General features: G+C 44.3%; 1 protein-coding gene across 2 annotated transcripts in view; it reads right to left on the reverse strand.

Annotated features, from left to right (window-relative positions):
- The window catches only part of DTWD2 (DTW motif tRNA-uridine aminocarboxypropyltransferase 2), a 172,446-nt gene that overhangs the window by 81,623 nt on the left and 66,643 nt on the right, over positions 1-24,180 (reverse strand). For both annotated transcript variants that reach the window (XM_074994121.1, XM_074994119.1), the window contains exons 2-4: positions 22,648-22,738; positions 14,201-14,295; positions 8,540-8,729 (exon numbers count right to left, since the gene is read on the reverse strand). In XM_074994121.1, coding sequence (XP_074850222.1) covers positions 8,540-8,729; positions 14,201-14,295; positions 22,648-22,738 — 376 coding nt within the window. The remainder of the gene's footprint in view (positions 1-8,539; positions 8,730-14,200; positions 14,296-22,647; positions 22,739-24,180) is intronic.

The following is a 24,180-nucleotide window of genomic DNA, read 5'->3' on the forward strand; positions in this document are numbered from 1 at the left end:
AAAAGGCTAACGCCCTCCTCAAATTGAGTGGGTGCAGCCGCACTTCCCTACTCGAGGTATGCAGTCTCGGGAAGAAGGATGGTAGAACTATAGACTCGTTAATGTGGAACTCTGAGGAGATCTTTGGAAGGAATGTCTGGTGTAGGCGCAGAACCACCGCTTACTCTGAGAAGGTTGTATAGGGTGGCATTGCCATTATCACTGCCAGCTCACTCACTCTGTGAGCCAATGTAATGGCGAGAAGAAAGGCTGTTTTCATGTTAAGTAGTCAGAGGGAGACAGTGGCCAATAGTTTGAAGGGTGGTCTATGTCGGGACTAGGTGCCTCTCTACCCGCTCTGGGCAGCTTCCAACTGACCCTGGGTAGCCGACTGGAAGGCAAGACCCCACCCTTCCAAAGGGGTCCGAGGACCCGGCCAGACCCAGCCGCGACCCCACGTGCGATGTTGGGCAAGAGCGCCGACCCGAGAGGATGCACCGGACCCCGACCGAGGGCCACCCAGGGGGAAGGAACTGACGGAGATGGAGAGAGCAAAAGTGAATGGAAGAATTTGAGACAGGGGATGTTAGGGGCAAACAAACTTACTATGTTTATTAAGTATAACTATCTATTAATGAAACTTATATGTTCATTTATATTGTATTATACCATACTATATTAACTAGACTTTAACCTATTATACTATAACCCTATATACAAATATACATTAATTAAAGAGAGTGGGTAAATGGAAATGGATGTTTAGATTCTCAGGCTACCGCGGCTGGTGCCCGGAGTTCCCGGTGGTCACCAGCCTTGGCTGGTACCTGGAGTTCCCAGTGGTTACCAGCCTATCTCCGAAGACAGTCCGGGTGGGGGCGCTACTCCCCACCCGGTACTGCGATAGCTTGCGAATTTAAACAATAGGGGTAGGATAGGGTAATCAATATCTTACTTATCTGTATATTAATTGGCTATACTAATTATCTATCCTAATACTAGCAATACTAACATACTTAACATAACATTGGTATTTACATTTATGTTACAAGGGAAAGTCTGCCCTGGGCCTTTAGGCCCGGCCTATACACAGTTAAATTAAAGGTGACACGTCCAGTAGTCTTTATCTAGAGTTAGTGGTCAAGTCCAGTAGTCATATTTAAGTGAATAGTCAAGTCCAGTGTTTGGAATAATTAGTGAAGAAGTGGCCAGTGGTCAGATAGGTTAGCTAGAATGGCGGAGGTGGTGTTACTGCAGATGAGATGGTCCAGGTAGGCACTGCCAGGCGATGTTATGGCTGTAGGAGCGGCGTCGATGAGATGACGTTGGTGGGCCTCCGGTTTCCTCACCAGGTACGCAGTACCCGTGGCAGAAGCCATGGGCCAGTTTGCCACCCGGTGAGTACGCCTGAAGGCCCACTTGCCGCTCCTAGATGCAAGTGCGGTGCTGGGGCTCGGGGAGGCACTTGAACGATGGTGCCGCTTCAGAGCTCAGCTGCCCCTGAGGTGAGCTGCAGCTCCAGTCATTCAGCACAGCTTCAGCCACAGAGACCGGTGCTGCAGTGATTTCAGCTTTAGGAGGCACCCCCTAAAGGGCAGCCGCCTCTGTGATTTCAGCTCTTTCAAAGTCAGGAGCTCTTCAAAAAAACAGGAGCTCTTCACAAAGACTCCACCGCTGGAGCGGCTGCCCAGACTGACTGAACCCTGGGCACTGTGCTGCGCCTGCTTTTATCCCTTGATTTCATACATAATTCATTATTTGATTTTAATATTCATGATCTTGTCCATGGTTTTCAACCAGGTCCTCCAGCCAGTGGAAGTTTCTAGCAACTCTCCACTTGTGCCCAATCAGAGGCCTGGATTTTGAATCCCAGGTTATAAATTATTTATGAGTTCAGGTTACCAGGGAAACCAACTGACACAGAGTGACCATTGCAGGGGACTGCGAAATGGCAGCCTATGTATCTTTAGATTCTACCTGTGCCTGCATTGATGTTTAATGGCCAAAGGCTTGCCTCCCCTGACCCACGGGGGCGATGATGCCCAGGGGATGAAAAAATCCCTGACAGTCTACACAGTGTGTCAAGGAACAGATCCAAGCTCCATGAAGGCGATAACAGTTTCCGCAGGAAGGTATAAGTTTGCGAAGCCCTTTAGAAACCGTGTGGTAATGGGATGGGCAAATAGAGTTGACCCATCTGCCGAATGTTGGAAAGCTGATATAGCTGCAAGGTGGACATGTAGTGATGATAAAGCGAGTCTGTCCTGTTTCAGGTCCAGTAAGTACTCCAAAACTGTAGGAATGGAGACTTCTAGAGGAGTTAATTGTTTGGACAGACACCAGGATATAAAGTGTTTCCATTTGTAAGCATAAGCCTTCCTGGTAGAGGCCCACTGACTGCATTCCAGGATCTCTTTTACCCCTTCTGAGCATGTTCTCTCTAAGGCACTGAGCCATGGATTAGCCATACTTTCAGGCAGAGCATTCGAAGATGAAGGTGTATTATGGTCCCTTCGTCCTGTGTGAGGAGGTCTGGTACAATCAGGAGGGGGAATGATGGACAGCATGACATGTGTAGTAGTAGAGGGAACCAGTGCTGTCGGTCCCATGTTGGGGCTCTCCCTCCTTGCTTTCTCCAGGATCTTGTGAATAAGTATTGTGGGAGGAAATGCATACAGCAAGGGGCCCCTCCATGAGAGCAGGAAGGCGTCCCCCAGTGAGTCTTACCCAATGCTGGCTCTGGAGCAGTACTGAGGGCATTTCTTGTTGGTATAGGTGGCAAACAAGTCGATCTGAGGGAACCCCCATATATCGAATATACTGTGGAGCAGATCGGAATGGATCTCCCATTCGTGCATGAGAGCAAAATGCCTGCTCAGCTGATCTGCCCTCGCGTTGTGGACACCAGGTAAGTAAGAGGCTTTTACAATTATGTTGTTTGCAATACACCAATTCCACAGTCGGACCACTTCTGAACATAGTGCATGGGATCTGGCTCTGCCTTGGCAATTGATGTAGAAAATTGTGGAAGTGTTGTCGGTGTTGACACCGACCACCTTGTTCTGCAGGTGTTTGTGGAAGTGCCTGCATGCGTTGAACACCGCCCTGAGCTCCAATACATTTATGTGCAATGCCATCTCTGTGGGGGACCATAGCCTTTGTGTCGATTTGCTGCCCATGTGCACCCCCCATCCTATGTAGGAGGCGTCTGTTGTGAGAAAAAACGTGATTTGCGGTTGGTGAAAGGGCACCCCTATAGCAAATTCTTGGGGTCTGCCCACCATGCCAGAGACTTTCGCACCTCCGTTGGGGGCGACACCTTTTTGTGAATGGCATGTATCTTTGGCCTGTATACCATTGCCAACCAGTGCTGAAGGCATCATATATGCAGTCTGGCATTCTGTACCATGAACGTGGTGGCAGCCATGTATCCCAGTAGCTGCAAGCAAGTTAGGACTGGTACTGCAGGGCTGTACATCAGCACTTGCACCAAGGACTGAATGGCATGAAAACATGTGTCGGGCAGATATACCCTCGATGTGATGGAGTCTAGGCATGCCCCTATGAATTCTATGTTTTGCGTGGGCTCCATCACTGATTTTTGGAAGTTGATGACTAGGCCCAGTGAGAGAAAAACCTTTGTGGTAATGCCTATCATGTGCAGAACATCTGCCCATGAGATGCCCTTCAGCAGGCAGTCCTCCAGATACAGGAAAATGAATACATCCTGTCGGTGCAGGTAAGCTGACACTATGGAAAGTGTCTTGGTAAAGACCCTGGGCACTGAAGAGAGACCAAAGGGAAGGACTCTGTACTGAAAGTGTTCTGAGCCCACTGTGAAGCGGAGGAAGCGCCTGTGGGCTGGGTGGATCATTATATGAAAATAAACATCTTGTAAGTCAAGGGCTGCAAACCAGTCCCCATCATCCAGTGCCATGACTACGGAAGCGATTGTGGTCATCTTGAAACATTGTTTGCGGAGACAACGATTGAGAACCTGTAGGTCCAGGATTGATCTCCAGCCTCCTGTTTTCTTCTCTGTGAGAAAATATCGGGAGTAAAAACACCTCTCTTGAAACTCGTCCAGGTCTCTTTCCCCCACCCCTATGGATATGAGGTGGTTTACCTCCTGCTTTAGCATCATCTCACAAGAGGGTTCCCTGAAGAGGGACTGGGTAGGAGATTTTGGTGGGGTCATGGATCGAAATGGGATGGCGTACCCCATGGCAACATTTCCAATACCCATTTGTCGGTAGTGATAGTTTGCCATTAATGGTAGAATGGTCTGAGTCGGTGGTGAAACATATGCTGTGAATGGCACTGAAGGATGTTCGTGGTGTCGCGGTCCTCAACATAGCAGTCAAACTTGTTGCCTAGGGATCTGCACTGCTGATGTACGGACTTGCTGGGGACGTCACCTAGGTGGCCTCTGTTGCTGCTATTGTTAGTGGGGTCCCTGATTGTAGCCTCGCTGGTATTGTGGGTGCTGCGAGTGGTAGGTGGAGCATTTTTGTTGTTGATAAAATCTTTTCCTCCTATAAGGAGGGGTGTACATTCCCAGCATTCTCAGCGTAGTTCTCAAGTCCTTGCTGGAGTGAAGGACTGAGTCTGTAGAGGCAGCAAACAGCTTTTCCCTATTGAATGGGAAGTCTACGATTTTTGATTGCAGGTCCTTGGGGATGCCAGATGTTTGGAGCCATGATTCTCTGTGCATCACCACTGCGGTGGCTGTAGAGCGAGCTGCTGTGTCCACCACATCTAAGGCAATTTGGACACCCGTATGTGAGGCCACGTAGCCTTCCTGGACTACTGCCTCCAGGACTGGTTTCTTATCATCCGGGAGGAAGTCCATGAGTGAGGTAAATCTCATATAGTTGTCAAAATTATGCTTTGAAAGGTGGGCGGCATAACTGGCCATGCACAGCAACAGGTTGGAAGAGGAATATACCTTCCTTACGAATAAGTCCAGCTTTTTTTGTTTCTTTGTCTGACCCCATGGATTTGTACTGTGGTGTCTTTGATCTGTGCTGAGAAGACTCCATGTAGCCAGACAAAATCTCCCCACTACAGACCAGCTTTTGCCTCCCCTCTAAGGTGCCTCAGAGCACACAGGGCACTGAACAGCAGTTAAACAGCACAGTCTTTGATGTCTCTCACTGAGGCCCAGATGTGCTGGCTCATCGTGACCCTGAGAAACAGAAAACACAGATAGAGGGCTAGCAGGCTAACTGTCAATAAGGGGGGCCTCAGGAAATTACCCCAGCTGGCATTGATGGATTTGATGCACCCACACAGCCATCCCCAGAAGGGAAATCTCCGCCCTTGTAAAAGAATGTCCTGTACTCCCAAATTGCTTATCTCCTGTCTTACAAGTGCAAATTAAGTAAGAATTGCCCTTGTAAAAGCTGGTGTCACAAAAGACAGACCAGTACGATCTGGCACCACAGATAACAAAGAGAATACGTGACCTAAAGGGTATAAAGATGGGCCCAGCAGCACTCTGACTCTGAGTGCATTCCACCCAACTACCTGCTGGTCAGGTCAGGTGATTGCCTCCCGAGGTCCGCAACTGGGGACGCCCAACCTCGTATTCGTCTTTCCGCAGAACTGAGTGACCAATCCGGCTTGGCTACGCTGGTATCGAGAGACGCAAGGAGGGTAAGATACACCCACATTAAGGTCTCCTTTTTGGTGTACACAGAAAAAGAATTAGAGCTCTGTAACTAGATGTTGTTATATTAAGATATCATTGTGTTAGATGGTAACAGATATCTTTGTATTGGATTGTAATGTAACCTGTTAACACCTGTACTCTGCTAGCATATAAGAAGTAGACAATAGCCTTTTGTAACCGCACGCTTATAACTGTAGCTTAATAAACCTGTAACTAGTTAAGATCTAAGCCTGACTGCCGTTACTCTCTGTCACTACAACACAGCCGGCACAATAAAAAGAACTTCAACCATTTGGTTACCACAGCCTGGACATTTGTGAGAGTGCTAGGAGCTCCCTGCTCCAGCAGTAAAAATCTGGGTTGTTTAGGACCCAGGGGAATACCTCACCACACATTACCCGGCCACCAGCTAACACTCCACCACGAGGGAATTCGGTTGGGGGTGGCTGAACAAGAATTCCATCCCCCTGGATGGGGCAAAGTACTTTTTGTCTGCCCACTTGTTTGTAGGTGGAATGGAGGCTGGGGTCTCCCATATGTTTGTGGCAGCTTCCATAATGGCTTCATCTAGTGGGATGGAAATCTTTGATGATGCAGGGGGGTCTCAGGTTTTTGAGAAGCTTATGCTGTTTCTCCTGCACCTCTGCAATCTGTACGTCTTGGGTCTGTGCTACCCTTTTAAAGAGCTCTTGAAATTGCTTGAGATGACCTGGGGGGACATATCCCCTGGAATAACCGCTTTGTATGGGGAGGACGAGGAGGCATCGGTGTGAAATGGTTCCCCTTGTTCCTCAGACACCTCCTGTGTCTGCTCCCTTAGGGATTCCAGAGGAAGGTCTAAGGACTCTGGACCCATTCCTGGTGGAGAGACGTGAGCTGTTTTTAGAGGGAGGGGGTAGAAATATCTGTGCGACGAAAGTTGTAGCGGGGATCTATCCCTTGACCTTGAGCCCCGGTGCCGGTGATGTTCACCATGATATGAGTGACTGTAGTAGCAAGGGCAGGGACCCGGTGATGGGGATCTGGACCATGACTGATGCCTGTATGCATAGTGCTGAGAGGAGCATGATCTCCAAGATGATATGGACGTCGGCCGAGATGCTCATGCAGCTCCTCTGAAGCAACCAGCGAGGGATGTCTAAGCCAAGGAGAAGGTGGTTGTAAAAATGGAGATGGAGGTCTCAGGAAGGCTGGTGGTATTGCCGACCATTCTGTGATACACACATCAGGTGGAGAAGTGGATGAGAGTGGCATCATAAGAAGGTCTGGCAATGGACCGTGGTGCCGGGTGTCATCCCTTGCCTTGCCCAGCCTGTGTGGCTGTTTGGTTGGTGCCGATGCATCCGGTGCCTGAGATCTCGGTGCGGATGTCACAACTGTCGGTGCCACGCTCGGTGCCTCTGCCTGCGTTTCCGCAAGGGCAGCAACCTCCAGCACCGTCGGAGCCCGTGCCATAGCCTCCGGTTCCAGTGCTCTCAGTGCCAGGAGTCTCAGTGCCGCGGCCTCCGGTGCCTGCCACTTTGGTGCCTGCAGGGTCCTTGGTGCTGGCTCCTTGCCGGTCTGAGCCCCAGGCACTGTTTTATGTCCAGTGGCCTTTGCACTGCCCTGGACAGCAAGCGCTCGTCAGCCACGTGCCTCTCTTGCCCTTCTCGCAGATAATACTGGCAAGGATCGAGCAGAGGATATCTTCTTTTTCTTATGCGTCAAGGAGATCACAGAGGTTGCCTTCCTCTGATGAGGCCCTGACAGCCCTTCCCCATGGGGCATCTCTGATGACTCAGGCTGAAGAGCCTTGTCAAATAGAATCATTTTTAGCCTCATCTCCCTGTCCTTCCTCACTCTGGCCGTCAGTTTGGAGCTGTGAGAACATTTTTGCGGGACATGGGTCTCTCCCAAACAGTGAATACACTTGCTATGGCTGTCGGAGGCAGGCATAGTTTTGCGGCACGAGTCACATTTCTTAAACCCCGGCAACGACATTTCTCAGATACTTAATGACTTGTAACTTTAGTGGGTACTTAACAGCTACTAATAGCTAGTAAAACGGATAAAATTCAACAATCTGTGGAGGTAGCAGGCCACGGAAGGTGACTGCCTCCTCCCTCTCTTCTTTTTATAACTATATACAGAACTTAAAACAGTTTAATAAGAGAACAAACTTAACGAAAAACTGATAATGGAACTAATAATGTATTATCTGTCTTAGGCATTGGAGCCGAAGCAAATTCTGCCTGCAGACGGTGGTGGTTGAGAGGAACTGGCGTGGACAAGATCGCGCATGTGACCAAAAGCGCATGAAGGACCAGCGTGCATCGGCACACGTGTGACCTGAAGAGATACAGCTTGAAAATCTCTGATCTGTGGCGCCGGGGCAAGCCTGACACCTAATGTGGAGCATCCATAGGGACCACTCGAAGAAGAACTACATTTCCTACGATGCACCACATTCTCTTCTTCCAGATAAACCAGTGTGGTGAATCATGGGATTCATGCACCAAGGGACAAGAGCTCTGGCTGGACAACTCAGCTCAGAGAAAAGTATAGGAACTAGGACGGAGTGATGAAGCTCAGGAAGATATGGATTAGTACTAAACTCAACTAAAATTAAATGTTTTGATTCTGTTCAACACACCAGAATGACACATTTCAATTCAGTAATTTCAACACGAAAATTCTGACATTTAAAAATCCAAATTTTTTGAACTTTATATTCTGTGAAAAACGCCACTATTTTGACATTTTGTTCCAATTGGGACAAACAAAAATTTTAAACATACAAATTTTACATGGGATAAAGTGATAGCTTTTGACCAAGTCTAGTTAAAATACTTCTAGTTGAAAAAGAAAACATGTATTACACTTTCAAGTCAAAGCAATATATCTTACCTGTTTAGGAAGCCGGAAAAGAGAGTTTTTGTAGAATATATCTTTGGCTTGACTCCACGTTCCATCGATGATGATGATTGTGGATGGAGTTGGGAGGACCAATGCCACTTCCTCCAAATTAGCTGCTTCAGCTCCAGGATACAGAATTAGAGTATTTGAATTTCTGCACACAGCTGCTAATTCAGGATACCTGCAACCATGAACGCAGAGCACTTTTAGGTTTGCTTTTCTGAAAGGGAAAATGTATGTAATGGGTACCATGTCTCATCCCTATAGCTCTTAAAATTTATCTTCTCCCAACTTCAACTATCCAATCCGCTATACTCCCTTCTATAGCCTTCAATCCTCTTCCTTATGCAGAGGAATCTGCAGAGGACTAGGAGGTGCTACTTTACCACAAACTCAAAAAAAGGCCTAGAAACTAAATTTTCACAAGTGGCTGTTAATTTTGGGTGTCCGACTTGAGAATTCTAGTGTCTAATTTGCAGAGAAGTGAAGCACCCACAACTCTAATTGAAGTCCATAGAACTTAGCATTTGTTTTAAAAAAAATCAAGGTGGTTTTGACATCTTAAATGAGGCACCAACAAACAGAAAGGAAAACTTAATGGGTACATGAAAATAACAGGTAAAAGATACTGACGCTACAATCAGCCCAATGAGCAAAACACAAGGACTAGGGAAGGGTTTAGATCTCCCATATGACAGCATATAATTTTCATTAGATAAAGAGCTAAATTCAGTTTATTTGCTTTAGGGAATGTTCATAGTTATGCAGCCATCACTGAACATTTTGAATTATTTATTACAGATTAAAAGTCTTCTTACATTTTTACAAATAATTAAAAAAATATACACAAAACAGTTTCAGCATAAGTAATGACTTCATCAGATTGAGGGTGAATACTTAACACAGAAAATATTTTCCATTATTTTCCAGAAACAAAAATCCAAATTTAATGCATATTTAATAGTTACTACAACAATGCATCATTCCAATTCCATGGTTAAGAATTAAAACATGAGGGAATGTGAATATTATATTTTTATTCTGAACCTTGGTTCAGCTGTTTTATGAAAAAGAACTATGAGATTCTACATTTACAACCTCAGTAATTCCAGTGACTTGTTCGGCGTCACTGCAAAAAGCTTGGGGGAGCACACAGAATACCATCCAGCTTAGAGGGAATACCTGGCACTGGCTGCAGCTCAACATGAGGAGTCTGGAAACAAAGCGAGGATAGAAGCAAAGAAGGAAAGAAGAAAGCAGCATGCTACAATCTTGCACTCTAACTCATTACAACATGTGGATCGTGAAATTTAACCAAGCTGTGTTGCTCTTCAATTAGGCTTGCCAGCCATAAGCAGATTCATCAGGCACCTGATTAGATTTCTCATGAGTATACATGATCCAGTTTGGATTGACAATTGTCAATGAAAAATGGTTATAGTGATGCCACATCATTTAATTGTACAAAGTTTATATTTGTAAGTGCTAGTTCCATAAATAAATCCTGAAATTTGCAAGTCAATTATTACTTAAATAGTGTCATAAGTGGGCAAATTGGTTTACAGACAACTGACACTGTCCCTGCAATAAGGACCTCACCATCTATAGGCTTGATCTTACCAGATAATGAAACTCTCCAGCATCCATCACTTACATGGAGGCAGGACACTGAACAGCTCACTTGGAGGTGTTCAGTACCTTGCAATTAGTGGGCCAATTACACAACCAGACACTGTGGAGCTCATTACCAAGAGTGGCATTATTGGAGCCATGCCCAGCACTACTAAACTGGCAGAACAGACCTTCTAAACATAGCATAGGAGGAGACAAAATCAACCTCAACGTAACCTTGTAGTCAGATTATACAGGGACACAGTTAACACAAAACAAGCTAACAAGGTTATATATTTTTGTAACATGCATATTTTAGTTCCATTTGTTTTTAAATTAATTTGGTGTAGGTCAACTGACTTTTGTCTTCTCATGCATCATCACTTTTAAAATACACTTTAAATGAGTTAACTTAATGGCACTTAACTGTGCCTTTCTTTGATGTGGTGAAGATGCACGTGAGAGAAAGATCTTGACTTATAGGTCCGATTACAGTGTGCAGGATTGGCAGTAAAAATATATTTATTTATAGAGTGAACAATTACTGTATGGAGCTGCTGAGACACAAATATGTACCTCAAAAATGCCATTTTAAAAGCCACTTTACATAAAGTGGCCATGCTTTGCATCTGCCTCTTTGCACACATGCATTACTATGATGATACACTACTTCTCAAATATTGGTATAGGACATGATTTCTCAAAAGGACTTTGCACATGCAGCTACAGCCAGGTATTCCTAATCGAAGTTGCTATGTAGAACAATTGTGAAAGATATGCCATTCATTTAGTTGTCTAGACAGGAGATACTGGGTGTGGGACTTTTTGGAAAATTTAGTACCCATAAATACACATTTCTTTCTTAAACTACACACACAAGATTTGCACTACAACGATTATGTCCAAATGGATAAAGATATGGAAAGATATTTTCTTTTATATTTTGCTTTTTTTCTTTTTTAACCTTTGTCTATTAAACTCACCACCAGAACAAAGAATAATTAAATATGTTCATATTAAAATTAATTAAATGAAGATTAGTTAAGCTGGTTACAAAGTAGGTAACTAAAACAATAACGTCTACCCTCATGTGTCATTCCTTGTATTAAGACATGATAAAGTGTTTGTTTCCTACATTTTGGTTTAGGACACTTCTGCAACAAGAAGTAGAAAGATTAATTTTGCCTTCCAATTCAGTCAGAGCAGCCATCATAGTGAGTCTCAAGAGTAAACAAAACCATATTTTATAAACTTGAATCTTCTGAACATCACCATTTAATCCCCAGATCACAGCTACACTTTTAAAGGTTTCACATCTCAGTGTCAGTTGGGAAAAAAAAAAAAAGTATATGAAAAAAGTGATTTTCTTTAATAGCCCATTTCCCTCCTGAGTACTGCCTGCTTCAAAAAAGCTGAAAAAAAAAAAGTAGCAGATGCTCTAATTTAAACTGAGAATATAAGGAAAATTCCCCTTGATTTTAGGTACTGTACTTCCAGAATTTTCAAACTGGTCAGGATTTTGAATTACTTAATTTGTCGTGCTCCTTTATAAACACATGATCATGAAAAGGTGACAGGAAGAGTTTCAACTGCAGAATTGCTGTGTACTAACTTCACCGTTGTAATGCTTATCAGCTAATCAGACTCTTAAATTTGTTCTGTTTTATCCTGCCTCAACTCCTCTGACAGAGTTCTCAAATTTGTCCATTGAGGCCACCCGTTAAAATCATGCCTTCCCAGCAACACCTGCTGGGTAGAAATACAAAGCTGGAGGCTGTCTCTGGAATACACCTTTTGCCCAAACAGATCCAACCTCTTAATTCTTTGAGGTTACACAGAACTGCCCTTGTCTGTCACACTCATTTACCGTGGATATCACCAGACAACACAAGACTAGTGCAGGTATTCAAACTCACTGGCAAGCATATAGTACTTCTCTGCCCCTTTTTGAGATAGGCAACAGAGATGAGCCATAGCACCATGACTGGTCCCAACACTGCCTTATTAACTGGCAGGGCCAATGGCAGAAGCCAATTCAGCCAGGACACAGGCAGGCTGTACACAGATTCCTCTTCTCTTCAGCTTCTAGCCTCGAATTTCTGGTGGCCTGTTTCAGCAGATCTTGATAAAGTCACCTGGCAGAAACCACATCCACCTCATCTGGAGATGAGGAGGATGAAAGCTAGCACATAAGAAGAGCTGGTGTCTCTTCTTCCATCCACAGCACATCCACTGGGTCTATTTCAGTGACCTTGGTTCTGGGGTCATTACTGGAATCAGGGTCCACTGCCAGTCAGAACAAAACAGTGGCTTGTTTCTAAGACACTGCCAAGTATAAATGCTGGGAAGGGGGTCCCCATACGAGGGAAAACTGCCATATGTTCCAATATTGCCAGTGCATTGGCCAATGGCCCAGGGGCCAAACTCCAGCTTCAAGGCCAGTACCAAAGTCTAGTGTGTAAGTCAGGCACTGGTACTTTTTTGTCAGGGTGAAGGATTCCCCTTCAGTCTCTAATGAAGACTGCTTTCTCAGAGACCACAGCAGAGCTGTACCCTCTTCTGCTTCCGGGTAGTGCTGGGAATCCAGTGATTGATGCTGGGTTGGGGACTGCTGTGGCAGGGCGATGGAGGACTTTCTCCTGGAAGGTGCCAGCATGGTCAGTACTGTGATGGACCGCAGTCAACCCCGATGTACTACTCCCCTCACGAGGACTACAAACTGCAGATACGTTGATTCTAGCTACTCAGTTGATGTAGTTAGAATTGTGCACCTGTAGTCAACTGTAAGGTTTAGTGTAGACCAAGCTGGAGTTAAAGTTGTCTAGGGAGGGGATGCTCATACACTAAGGCTGTGTCTACACTTGAATTCCTCTTTCAAAAGAGGCATGCAAATGAGGTAAATTGAAAATGCAAATGAGGTGCAAATTTGCATCTCTGACACCTCATTTGCATATTCTTGTTTTGAAATAATTTCTTTCGAAAGAAGAAAACCAGTGTAGACACTGCTTTTTTGAAAGTAAACCCTGTCTTCGAAAGAATCCTTCTTCCCCCAAAAGAAAGGGAAGGATTCTTTCAAAGATGGGGTTTACTTTCGAAAGAGCAGTGTCTACGCTGGTTTTCTTCTTTTGAAAGAAGCTACTTCGAAATAAGAATATGCAAATGAGGTGTCAGATATGCACATTTGTACCTCATCTGCATTTTCAATTTACCTCATTTGCATACCTCTTTCGAAAGAGGAACACAAGTGTAGACACAGCCTGACAGAAAAAGCTGCTTCCATCAGTGTAGGCTGCATCTTCACTCGGGGCTATGCCAGCATAGCTATCCAACATAGGTTCTGCAATGCAGACTAGGCTTAAATTGATCTATGCAGATTATTATTTGTACTTCAGTAGCACTTACTAACCATCAATTGTTATACTAAGAAATATGCAAGCATAAAAAATAAATACAGATTTTCAGCTCTTCAGGGAAGTAACTAAGTAAAAAGAGAAGACCCCCAAAGATGTGCGTATACTTATAAAGTAGTAGTATAAGGTACCAATGAGACTATTAGAAACACTGTGATAAGCAATGGTCACTGCAAACCAACTGTCTAAACATTCAAAATTTTTGTAGACATCATGAGTGGACAGGAATGATACAGAGTATTGGCTGCACTGACATTTACTGGCTTTAGGTAAGAAAAGGACATCTTGCATTCTCAACTATTGTCAATGTGTCACAGCACCTGGCTGCTGAAAAGAGGCAAAAATGAACATACAGTATACAACAGCACCTTCATGTGAACAAGTGAACAACTTTTGACTCCCCACCTTCAAAGGGCTTGTATAGACAAAAATTAACTGTAGATTTTACACTAATTAAAAGGAAATAGCCCAAAAAGGTGAAAAAAGAATGATGTACTGTATTTCAACTTCGTAAAGAGATTGAGCATTGCACTGCAGTAAACACACAGAAAAAGCAAAAATATTCACTGTAGTTTCTAAAAGCAACAGCATCCATAGCACACTCAATGATCAAATCAACAATACTGCTTACCTATCTTCACCAAAACGTCGCCCAATCAAGACTTTACACTTGTCTCGGGGAAGGCAAGCAGCTAGAAGAGGTACTGTCCGTAATACTCGACTTTCCTTCAAATCAAAAAGGGAATTTTTTTTAAAAAAACAATGTTTTCTTAAACTCCTCAGACATTTCCACTCAATTTGCAGTTCTTACTGCCACAAAGTATGCAGCATTGACTCTCATCAGTAACAGAAAAGACATACACTAGGAAAAAAAATCCAGATTCTAATTTTAAATTTATTTTGTTCTGTGTAATAGTTGCTTGAAAATACATAATTCAGTGAAAACCTGTAGTTTTGCTTCCACACACCTGTTCAGATGTAGGAGGAATTCCCATAACCCAAATTCTGTGTTTGGCTTGGTGAGGAGTTCTCACCCTACAACTGCTGAAGTATTTATCATGCCCCGCCATCCTTCACTCATTAACTTGAAACTAGAAAAGTACTTCCATACATACTAACCAATTAAAACATGAAAGGAATGAGGTCAATCTCTTCACTTCTGGGGAGGAGAGTGGTTTCAAGGCAATCTGTTATTTTGTGTATCCTCAGAGACACATTCTTACACATACGTAATTATTTCTTTTCAGAGATATCCATCTCAATGGATTCTCACTTTGGAATTCCATTCTGCTTGATGAAATTCAGTGAAAAAACTCCCTTTGATTTCAGTAATGCCAGATCAGACCTTCAGTGACTTTAACAGATCAACTGTGCTTGTAAGAGAAAACCTGTAACTGAAACTTTAACAAAATATGAGAAATAATGAAAAAAGAAACCACAGAAAAACACACCTTGACCAGCAATATTAACAGTGCAGATCACAGCATGCTATATGACAAAATGTATTATATACAAACAGCTGTGCATGATAGGGAGAGGGGGAAACTGATTTCAAATTGAAGAGTTACCTAGCAGGAGGACTCTAAGTATACTTCTAGAGCCCTATACTCAACAAAACTCAGTTGTTCTCTCTTCTGCTACGAATCCTGGTTTTGAAAGAGGGGCTTATTCAAAAAAAATTGCTAATCAGAGCCAAGACCCCAAAATGTTTCTTAGATAGCTTGTATCAAATTAAAGAAATCACTTGCTATGGATTCATTGGGCACAATGAAAGGCAACCACCATATGAAAAAAGAGCTAGCATGAGAAACTTAATAGGCTCCTTCACCTACAGTTATCCAGCAATTACACCAAAAGGCACATTTTTTGTGGTTCAAGAAGTTGGTAATAAGTTTCATGGCTTTCAGGAAATTTTGAAAAAAGTTACAATATAAACAATTCGCTTCTTATGCTCAAAGTGAAGCAAGACTATACAAAAAGTAGCAACTTGATCATAGACTGACAAACCATGATAGCAAGAGTGACACCATCATGGGATACAACTATACAAAAAAGCATTTAAACAACAGACTAGGGGTGGGGGAGTCAAATGCAGACATAAAATACATTAACTTTTCTATAGCTGGGGTTCCCCTCCCAAAATACACGGTAATGAGTTGATTTTACTTTTTTCAAAAACAAACTCCAAAAATAATAAAATTGGATGTGTCTGAAGATTAATTTTTGGCAAGTGAGTAAAGAATGGCAACAAGGGAGTTGAAAGAACAGCTATTTATCTCAGATAAGGAAAAAAAGACCTAATAACCAGCAGAAGGAAGATTTTTCAAAGGCTTTTACTTTCAATGTTTTCCCCTAATTTGATCCCACTGTACAATCCAAATGATGACACTATGACATTAGTTTAAAAAATGTCACATTAGGTTGAATTAATAATGAATGTGTCCATGTTACTAAACCCCTTCCAACAACCTAAAGTGCTTGTAAAATTGACTCCTGTACTCTACACGCATGAGACGTAGCACTTGTGTCAATGTTCACACATTGACCTTGAGCTAGCATAGACACAGCACTGTGTAATTTTAAGGGACTGCTTCTAGAAAGTGCCCACAAGTGCTGTGCTGTGACCACTCTTGAGACCACTTTCAAGTCCAATGCACTTCAACCCGGTATGCAAGAAACATCTGCTCCCCTGTTAAAGCTCCAGGAACGTTTGAATTTTCATTTCTTTTATGTTTAGTGTGAAGAGTTCGCCAACACAACTAACCATAGATGCCTAGAGTGCAAATGCACTCCAACATGGACTGCATAAGAGACACTGGATCTTATTGTTGTGAAGGAAGAAGAGTCTGTGCAGACAAAGCTCAGAACCAGCAGAAGAAACATCTATGCCAAGAACTGCACAGAGCATGGAGGAATAGGGCTACACCTGGGACACGCAGCAGTGCAGCATGAAAATAAAACTTAAGCAAATGTACCAAGGAGGTGAACATGTGCTCTGGTTATGAGCCACACATAACGCTGCTTGTTTGAGGAGTTGCATGTGATTTTAAATGGCAGCACCTCCAGTACCCCAAAACAATCTGTGGATACTTCCCAGGAGCCCAGCTGGCCTCTGGCAACAACAAGGACGTTGTTGATAAGGAAAATGGGGAAGAAGCATATGTGCAGCAGGGAAGTGAAGGATACATTCTCCCAGACAGCCAAGAGCTCTTTCTTAAACTCTGGAGCCAATCCTCTCACAGGAGCTTTTGCTGTTGGAGCCTGATGGTGGGGAAGGAGCCTCTGGTGAGCACACACTTGCTATCACATTGTAGGGGTTAGAGGCTATCACTTTTAATGTTTAATCTGAACTGAACAATTGGGATAGTACTGTACTGACCGACGAGCTACGCAGAGGTTGTGCTCTGAAAACTTTGTGTGTCTAGAGATGGATTGGGAATTTTCCATGGATATTTTAAGGAAGCTGTCATGGAAGTATTCTATACTCCTTTGCAGAAAGTTTCTGGATTTCCATCCACCACAGAAGGGCAATTTCCCAGGCCACTCCAATTTTCCATCTTCTGGCACCACTTCAGCACAAGGACCATGTGTGTACCCAGAAGCATTCACTTCTTTCCATCTGTTTTACTCTTAGAAAAGTGCATATGTTTATCCAAGTGAAAGGGGGGAAATTTTATGTGCTAGCCCTAAAGCTGCAAACAATTTACTAAGTAATCCACCCATTTGCTGATTCCTTCCCCCTCCCTACTTCAACCCTCCCCTCACATTTTCTGTTTGCGCTTGAAAGGGGTCACCGCAGTACTGCAGCCTTTTTCAAAAAGGGGGCAGGGCAGTGCTTCCTGTTCTACTCTACCCCCACTCACTGCTACTTCTTTTACACAAGCAAACTGTTTAACAAACACTGTGAGCAGCTTGATATTGGTGCCTGTCCTCAAATACCATCCAGGCAGCTGTGGGAAAGGGTGGTACAGGTTTAAATCATTAACTCCAGACATCTGAAAAGCTTGCAAAAGACCTTCCTCCTCTTTCTTGTGGGCTCACCATGGCTGTGTCACCAAACCAATTGTTGCAGCTCCTGACTATGTTGATTCTTCCTGTAAGGTGCTTCCTTTAGGACAAGATTTAACCTTGCACCTACAACAACACATGCAACGTCAATACTACCCTTGTGCTTTGTATTCTTGCAGCTGAAACCTTGTCCACTTCCTCTACACAAAAGGACAGAGATTGTCCGAGATCAGAAGATGGAAAAAAGAGATTCAGGAGGATATGTTCAATGAGCTGACACCTTCCACTGGGACTGACAAGACCCAGTTCAATATATGTACGGTTGAATCGTCAATGAGAAGGCACAATGACAAAGAGGACAGGAGAGTATGTAGGGAACACAAGTACCACGCAGAATGAGATGGTACAGCTTACGAAGGGGCAAAAAGACTTGTTGAGGAATCTGGCTAAAGGTTCACAAAAGGCAGCTGGACCTTAGAGTTCTAGTGTACCCTATGCTGAATTTGCTGCCCTTCACATCAAGTTCCACAGCTTCTTCTCCCAGAAATCGTACGATATGGGTGTAGGGGAAGTGAGTAAATTCCAATGTCCCTTGTACTCAACTACAGGGATTGTACAAGGAACAGAAGGTTCCCATTCTCACATCTTTGATTGCTATTGCAGTGCAACTATAAGCGACCAGTCCTTGCTTTGCCCCACCCTGATGTGTTATTAGCCCTTTAGCCCCAAGTTATCTTTATTCTTCTTTGCTATCTCTCAGCAATGTTGGTGATCATAATAAAATTAATGGAGTGAAGATAAAAAGCTCTTTTTCACTGAGCATACTATGGTTCATAAAGGTGTAGTTTACATGGTATTACACACAATAAAGGGTGAAGCTTGGTAAGGAACAAGACACTTAAGTGTCACAACACTGTGGGTGGTGGATTAAACTACTTATCACAGCCACAGCGAGATGCAGCATGCCTCACTGTGCTCTTCTTATTGCCCTTATGTCTGATTGGCATTGAATTTTGAGCAGACAATCTGCCTCAACTCCTCACCATAGCAGAAACTTTCCCCCCTTACTTTCACAGATATTATGCTGGCCGATGGATCAGTGACTGTCCTGGGTGACCAGTATCAAGAGGGCAATTGATGGAGTGGGAGTGCTGGCCTTATGCAGGTGTCGTGGTGCTGGAGGGCTGGGGAGAACCAGTGGCACAACTCCAGGAATGTCTCCTGGGTCATCCTGATGTTCTGTAGCCATCAGTTGTCACCCCAGCCCTCCAGCACCAACCAGCCCCACTAGTTGCTGCTTGTGGAGAAGGCCACAAGCTACGGATGACCCGGAGGACCAGGTGGGGCCATCATGCCATAAGGACCGCTTCCAGCATGGTGGCTTCCAGGGCAGCCACCCGGAGCCAGTGATGCACCACACCCAGCATGCTGGCCACAGCCTTAATACAAGGGGGGGAGCTGCTTGGGATCCATGGGGCCCCAGGGTGCCTCCTCCCCTCACTCTCAGTCTGCGTGGATAGGGATAACTAGCCGGCCCTCAGCATGTGCAGGCTGAGGCTTGTGGGGGTAAGGGAGGCAGAGGGACTTTAAAGGGATAGCCCTGGAAGGGCTCATCCACAGCATTTCCTGGCCCTGTACTTTCAAAAGGGTGTCTTGGGATGAGTGGACGCTCTCTTTCGAAAGTGCAGTGGGGGCCTTCTGAGTGGGCAGGTTGAACCTTTGCTCCCCATTTGCCAGTGTGGATGCTGTCTTTCGAAAAGCCGTCTTTAGTTTCAAAAGCCGCTCTTTCAAAAGGGAGCTGTAGAGTAGATGCAGCCTAGCATAACAGGCAAACCACACCAGCAAGACTTTAAATGCTCAAAGACACATTCTATCACCATTCTGCACTTTCTCAGCTTCTGATTTAACTGCTCCTCACTGTTGTCCAGGCTTAATGAACCAGGACAGCATGGGGTAGGCTCAGTCTCTAGGATAATTATTGGCATTTCAACATCATCAATGGAAATTTTGCTGTCTGGAAAGAAAATTCCTTCTTGCAGCTTTCTCAACAGACTGGAGTTCCTAATGATGCCTCTGTCACGCACCACTCCCAATCATCCCACAATGATGTTGGTGAAATGACCCTTGTGATACCCTAGTGCTTGCAATACCATTGAGAAGTACCTTTTGTAGTTCATGTATGCATTCTTTGGCCCGTGGTTTGGTACCCAGATAGGGATGTGCATTCTGCCTATTTCTCCACCACATTTAGGGAAAATCCCATCAAGGTAAAATCATCCACTATGTCTTGCACATTTCCCAAAGTCATGCTTCTTAGTAGAAATCTACAGGTTGATCTTGCAACTTGGATCACAGCAAACCTCTCCGCTGCATGGTAGATATGCCCATTCCAAACTGACTTCCTACTGACTGGCAACAAGCTGGTATTACAACTTACTTAACCATCAGAGCAGGTCTCACTTTAGCATTCCTGTGCTTCAGAGCTGGGAAAACTCTTTGCCCAGTTCCACGGAAGTGCCCCTATGCATTCTCGAGTTCTGCAGCTACTGCTTCTCATCCCACATAATTATGTGTTCCCACCACAATCAGTGTGTGTTTCCTGGGCCCAAAGTGGTACTCTATGTCAATATTCACGACCGTCACCACCATCTGTGAATTGCTCCAGTTCATGGCGTGCAACACGTCTGTGTGCATGTGCATGCTCCTGCTTATGTTCTCCAAATGCCAAAGAATAAGATGCATAGTGTTTTCAATGTTCAGAATAACATTGTATAGCTGAGCAGCGTTCATGCTTGCCGTGTTATTGCATCTACACAGGTGACTCAGGCTTAGGAAAAAAGATGCAAAAAAGGCTTGGTTTGTTTGCCAGTGATTTCAGGAAGGGAGTTAAATGCATCATGGGATGTTGATGCTAAGTATGCAGAACCACCTGCAAAAAAAGTTTTTGTCGCCTGCAACACTGAGAACCCAACCCCAGAAATTCAATTGACTACAAGAATTATGGGATAGCAACCATTCAGGAGTCAATACAAGCCACAGCGAGGGTGAGCTCTGTCAATCAGCTACACACAGTGAATAAAGGCAGAATCATCTTTGTTAAATCAGAGGCTCCATGTCAACTTAAATAAATTTGACCTAATTTTGTAGTTTAGACATACCCTCAGACAGAAGCCTGTAATTAGCTTACCCCTTTAAGTTCCTGGTTAATACATACTGCAACATTAGATTTTTAAATCTATAGTTCCAAAACCCATTATCGTATTTCCTTTCCTTTATGCCTCTTCCATATTCCTCCCGATAGCAGTGTGCAATGCTTCATTTTAATACTGAAGAGCTGAGGGTGGAAGTACCATACATGGAACACGATGGGGGGGTTGTTGTTCTTTCCTCAGAGTGCATAGTGCATGATTCATGAATGGGAGACGGCCAAGGCTGAAAGAGCCAGCAGCAGGGGCAATCAGCTGTCAATTAGGGCTACGATTAATCAGGGTCCAGCTGGAGCTTTATAAATAGAGGGCTCCTTGAGAAGAGGGCAAAGAAAACTCTTGCTAGAGGTGGAGCAAGAGGGACCTAAATGCCAGGGAGGCAACAGGAACTTCCAAACACAGAGCAGGGCTGGAGGAAAGGCAGGCAAAACTGGGGAAGGCCAGCTCCTAGGCTGCAGGGCCTAAGACAAAGCCTACAGGGAGGCAGCCACAGCAGCACGTCCAATCCCTTGTCAGTGATGAGAGGCCACTTCAGAGTGCACGCTGGCCTTGAGGTAAGGGGCTAGATAATGATTGGCAGTTGGTCACTGAGACAAAATATCGTGGTTCAAGGTTTCTTGGGAGGGGAAGATCCCAGACAGAATGTGGGACACTGCACTGGTGGAGTAGCCTGAAGGAGGACACCATATTCTGGGAGGGATATGGGTGTCAATATAAGTGGTGGAGAACAAGCAGGTAACAGCAGGCAAGACACTGGCCAGAAGAGGGTGCTTCAGAGGCTGAAGAGCTGATTCCCTAAGTACTATGAGGTGTCATATCTTACAGGGTCAGAAGATAAACAGGCGCATGCCACATCCCCAAATCCCCTGCACACACTCCTGTCCTGAAGAACTTAAATTCTAAATAGACAAGACAGAAGGTGTGAGGGATGTAAAGCAACATCTCCTAAGTCACGCAGTATGTCTGCAGCCAAACAAGGACCAGAACCTAGGCCTCTTAACTTCCAGTCCAATGCCTTCCACCCATTAGACCACAGTGCCTCTCCAAGTCTGTTATGAGGTCCTTCCACCATTTATATGCCCAAGAGAATGCCTTATACTTAATGTAGGAGATGCATAAAATTGTTAGTAGAAATCTTGCTATTAGGTTTGTACAGTTATTCGGACACATGATTTTTTGAAGGCACAAAAGAAGCAAAACGTACAAAAATATAGTCACAACTTGGGAGGATCCTTATAGAACAAATATCACCTGGAATGCTTGAAAAGCTTAGTACTAGTTATCAGAAAACATTAAGCATGCCCAAGAGAACACATAAGTACCCCAAGTCTTTCAGGATTCATTTACAGGCTTCATTAAATAAATAAAATAAAGCATTTATTTACTTATTTTTGAAAGTAACTAATAGACTGGGTAACTGGACTTTCCTGAAGACTTTTGATAGAACATTTAAAGGCTACTATATCAGGCTGATGATTGATTTATATTGTTAAACACTGATAGATTAACACACAAGAATAAAATAAAAAAAACCTAAACACAGACCTCCTATGTCTAAAATATATGCATGTTTCAGTTACCTGCAGGTCACTGATCACGTACTATATAACGCCTTACTCCTAAATCTTTACTTACACAAGTGCCCCCCAACAAAATTAGTAAGATAGTGACAGATTTTACAAATAAAAGAATAAATTATATTAAGAAATCATATTAACTAGTTGTTCAGCTTTGTCCAGTAACTATTTTCAAAGCTGAAGAAGTTACGTATATCTGAACAAGATTGCTTCCTTTTGCCCTTTCTCACACCCTTTGCTGTATTCAGGTCTAGCTGAACTCTGACAATTCCCATAGCCTTACTCACCTCTGCTGGATGCTGAATTATATACAGGCAGGTGGAGACTTTTAGAGGATGCACAGGGAAGAATGGACACAAACACACTTTCTGTGGACGGCTACAGGATGGAAAAGGGAAAAAGTGGCAATTAGTCACATACACTATAAATTTTATTACATAAAGCATATATCCCTTTCCAAAAGTTGTGCGAGCACTTTCCTGTACAACAGGCTGCACCTATAAAAACCTGCTGACATACAACTTCTGTTGCTGATATTGCTATTACTTCTCAAAACAAACAAGACTATATTTAAAAAGACTTTTGAGAGCAGTGTTCAGAAACATGCTCTGGAAAGTTCAGTTGAGATTAAAGCATTTCAAAGAATTCATTTCCAATCACTTCAAGAGAAGCAATTTGTTAATTGGCTATTCGCTGACCAAGTGAGAAATCAATTACAGTCTTTCATCCCAAATAAGGAGTTCAATAATTTGATACAAAACAGAGAGGAAGATGTAGTTGTATGCACGAGAAACAAGAGGCATCCCAAAAAAATTATTTTCTTGTAATTACTATTTCACAGTGTATTCATCAATACACTTAGAAATGTAGAAACAAAGGAAGACATGGTCACTTGTTCAAAAATTTCTACTCAAGAGACACAAACAGTACAAAATAATAGAGCTGTTTAAAATTGGTCTGAACTCACTGAAAGACCTTATGGAAAACCTGAATATAAAAGACAACATTTTGAAAGTTGTTATTGTTTATTATACACAATGGCTACGTCTACACGTGAAGCCTACATCGAAGTAGCCTATTTCGATGTGGCGATATCGAAATAGGCTATTTCGATGAATAGTGTCTACACGTCCTCCAGGGCCGGCAACGTCGATGTTCAACTTTGACGTTGCGCAGCCCAACATCGAAATAGGCGCAGCGAGGGAATGTCTACACGCCAAAGTAGCACACATCGAAATAGGGATGCCAGGCACAGCTGCAGACAGGGTGACAGGGCGGACTAGCGCTTCCGGGGCAACAGCTAGCCGCTCCCTTAAAGGGCCCCTCCCAGACACACTCAGCCTGCACAGCACGCGGTCTGAGGAGCCATAGGCACACAGACCCCGGGCGCTGCAGTCATGGACCCCCAGCAGCAGCAGCAGCAGCAGCAGCAGCAGCAGCAGCAGCAGCTAGAGGTCCACCCAGCCCTCCCGGCAGGAGCAGGGCTTGCCCTGACCCATGCCATGTGGGAGGCAGCTGAGCACCTCCTTGCCCCAGGGGAGGAGATGCCCCCAGGGCAGCAGGGCTCAACCCCTACCCCTGCAGCACCCCGCTCCACCCCCCGCCTCACACGCCGGCGGCTGTGGAGCTACCCCACCAGCACCGACTGGTGGGAGCGGCTGGTGCTTGGTGAGTGGGACGACGACCACTAGCTCAGGAACTTCAGGATGACCCGGCAGACATTCCTGGAGCTGTGCCAGTGGCTCACCCCCGCACTCAGGCACCAGGACACTGCCATGCGGCGTGCCCTCACAGTGCAGAAACGGGTCGGCATCGCTGTC

The sequence above is a fragment of the Carettochelys insculpta genome, chromosome 5 (assembly GCF_033958435.1).
Source record: "Carettochelys insculpta isolate YL-2023 chromosome 5, ASM3395843v1, whole genome shotgun sequence".
In the NCBI taxonomy this organism is placed as follows: Eukaryota; Metazoa; Chordata; order Testudines; family Carettochelyidae; genus Carettochelys; species Carettochelys insculpta.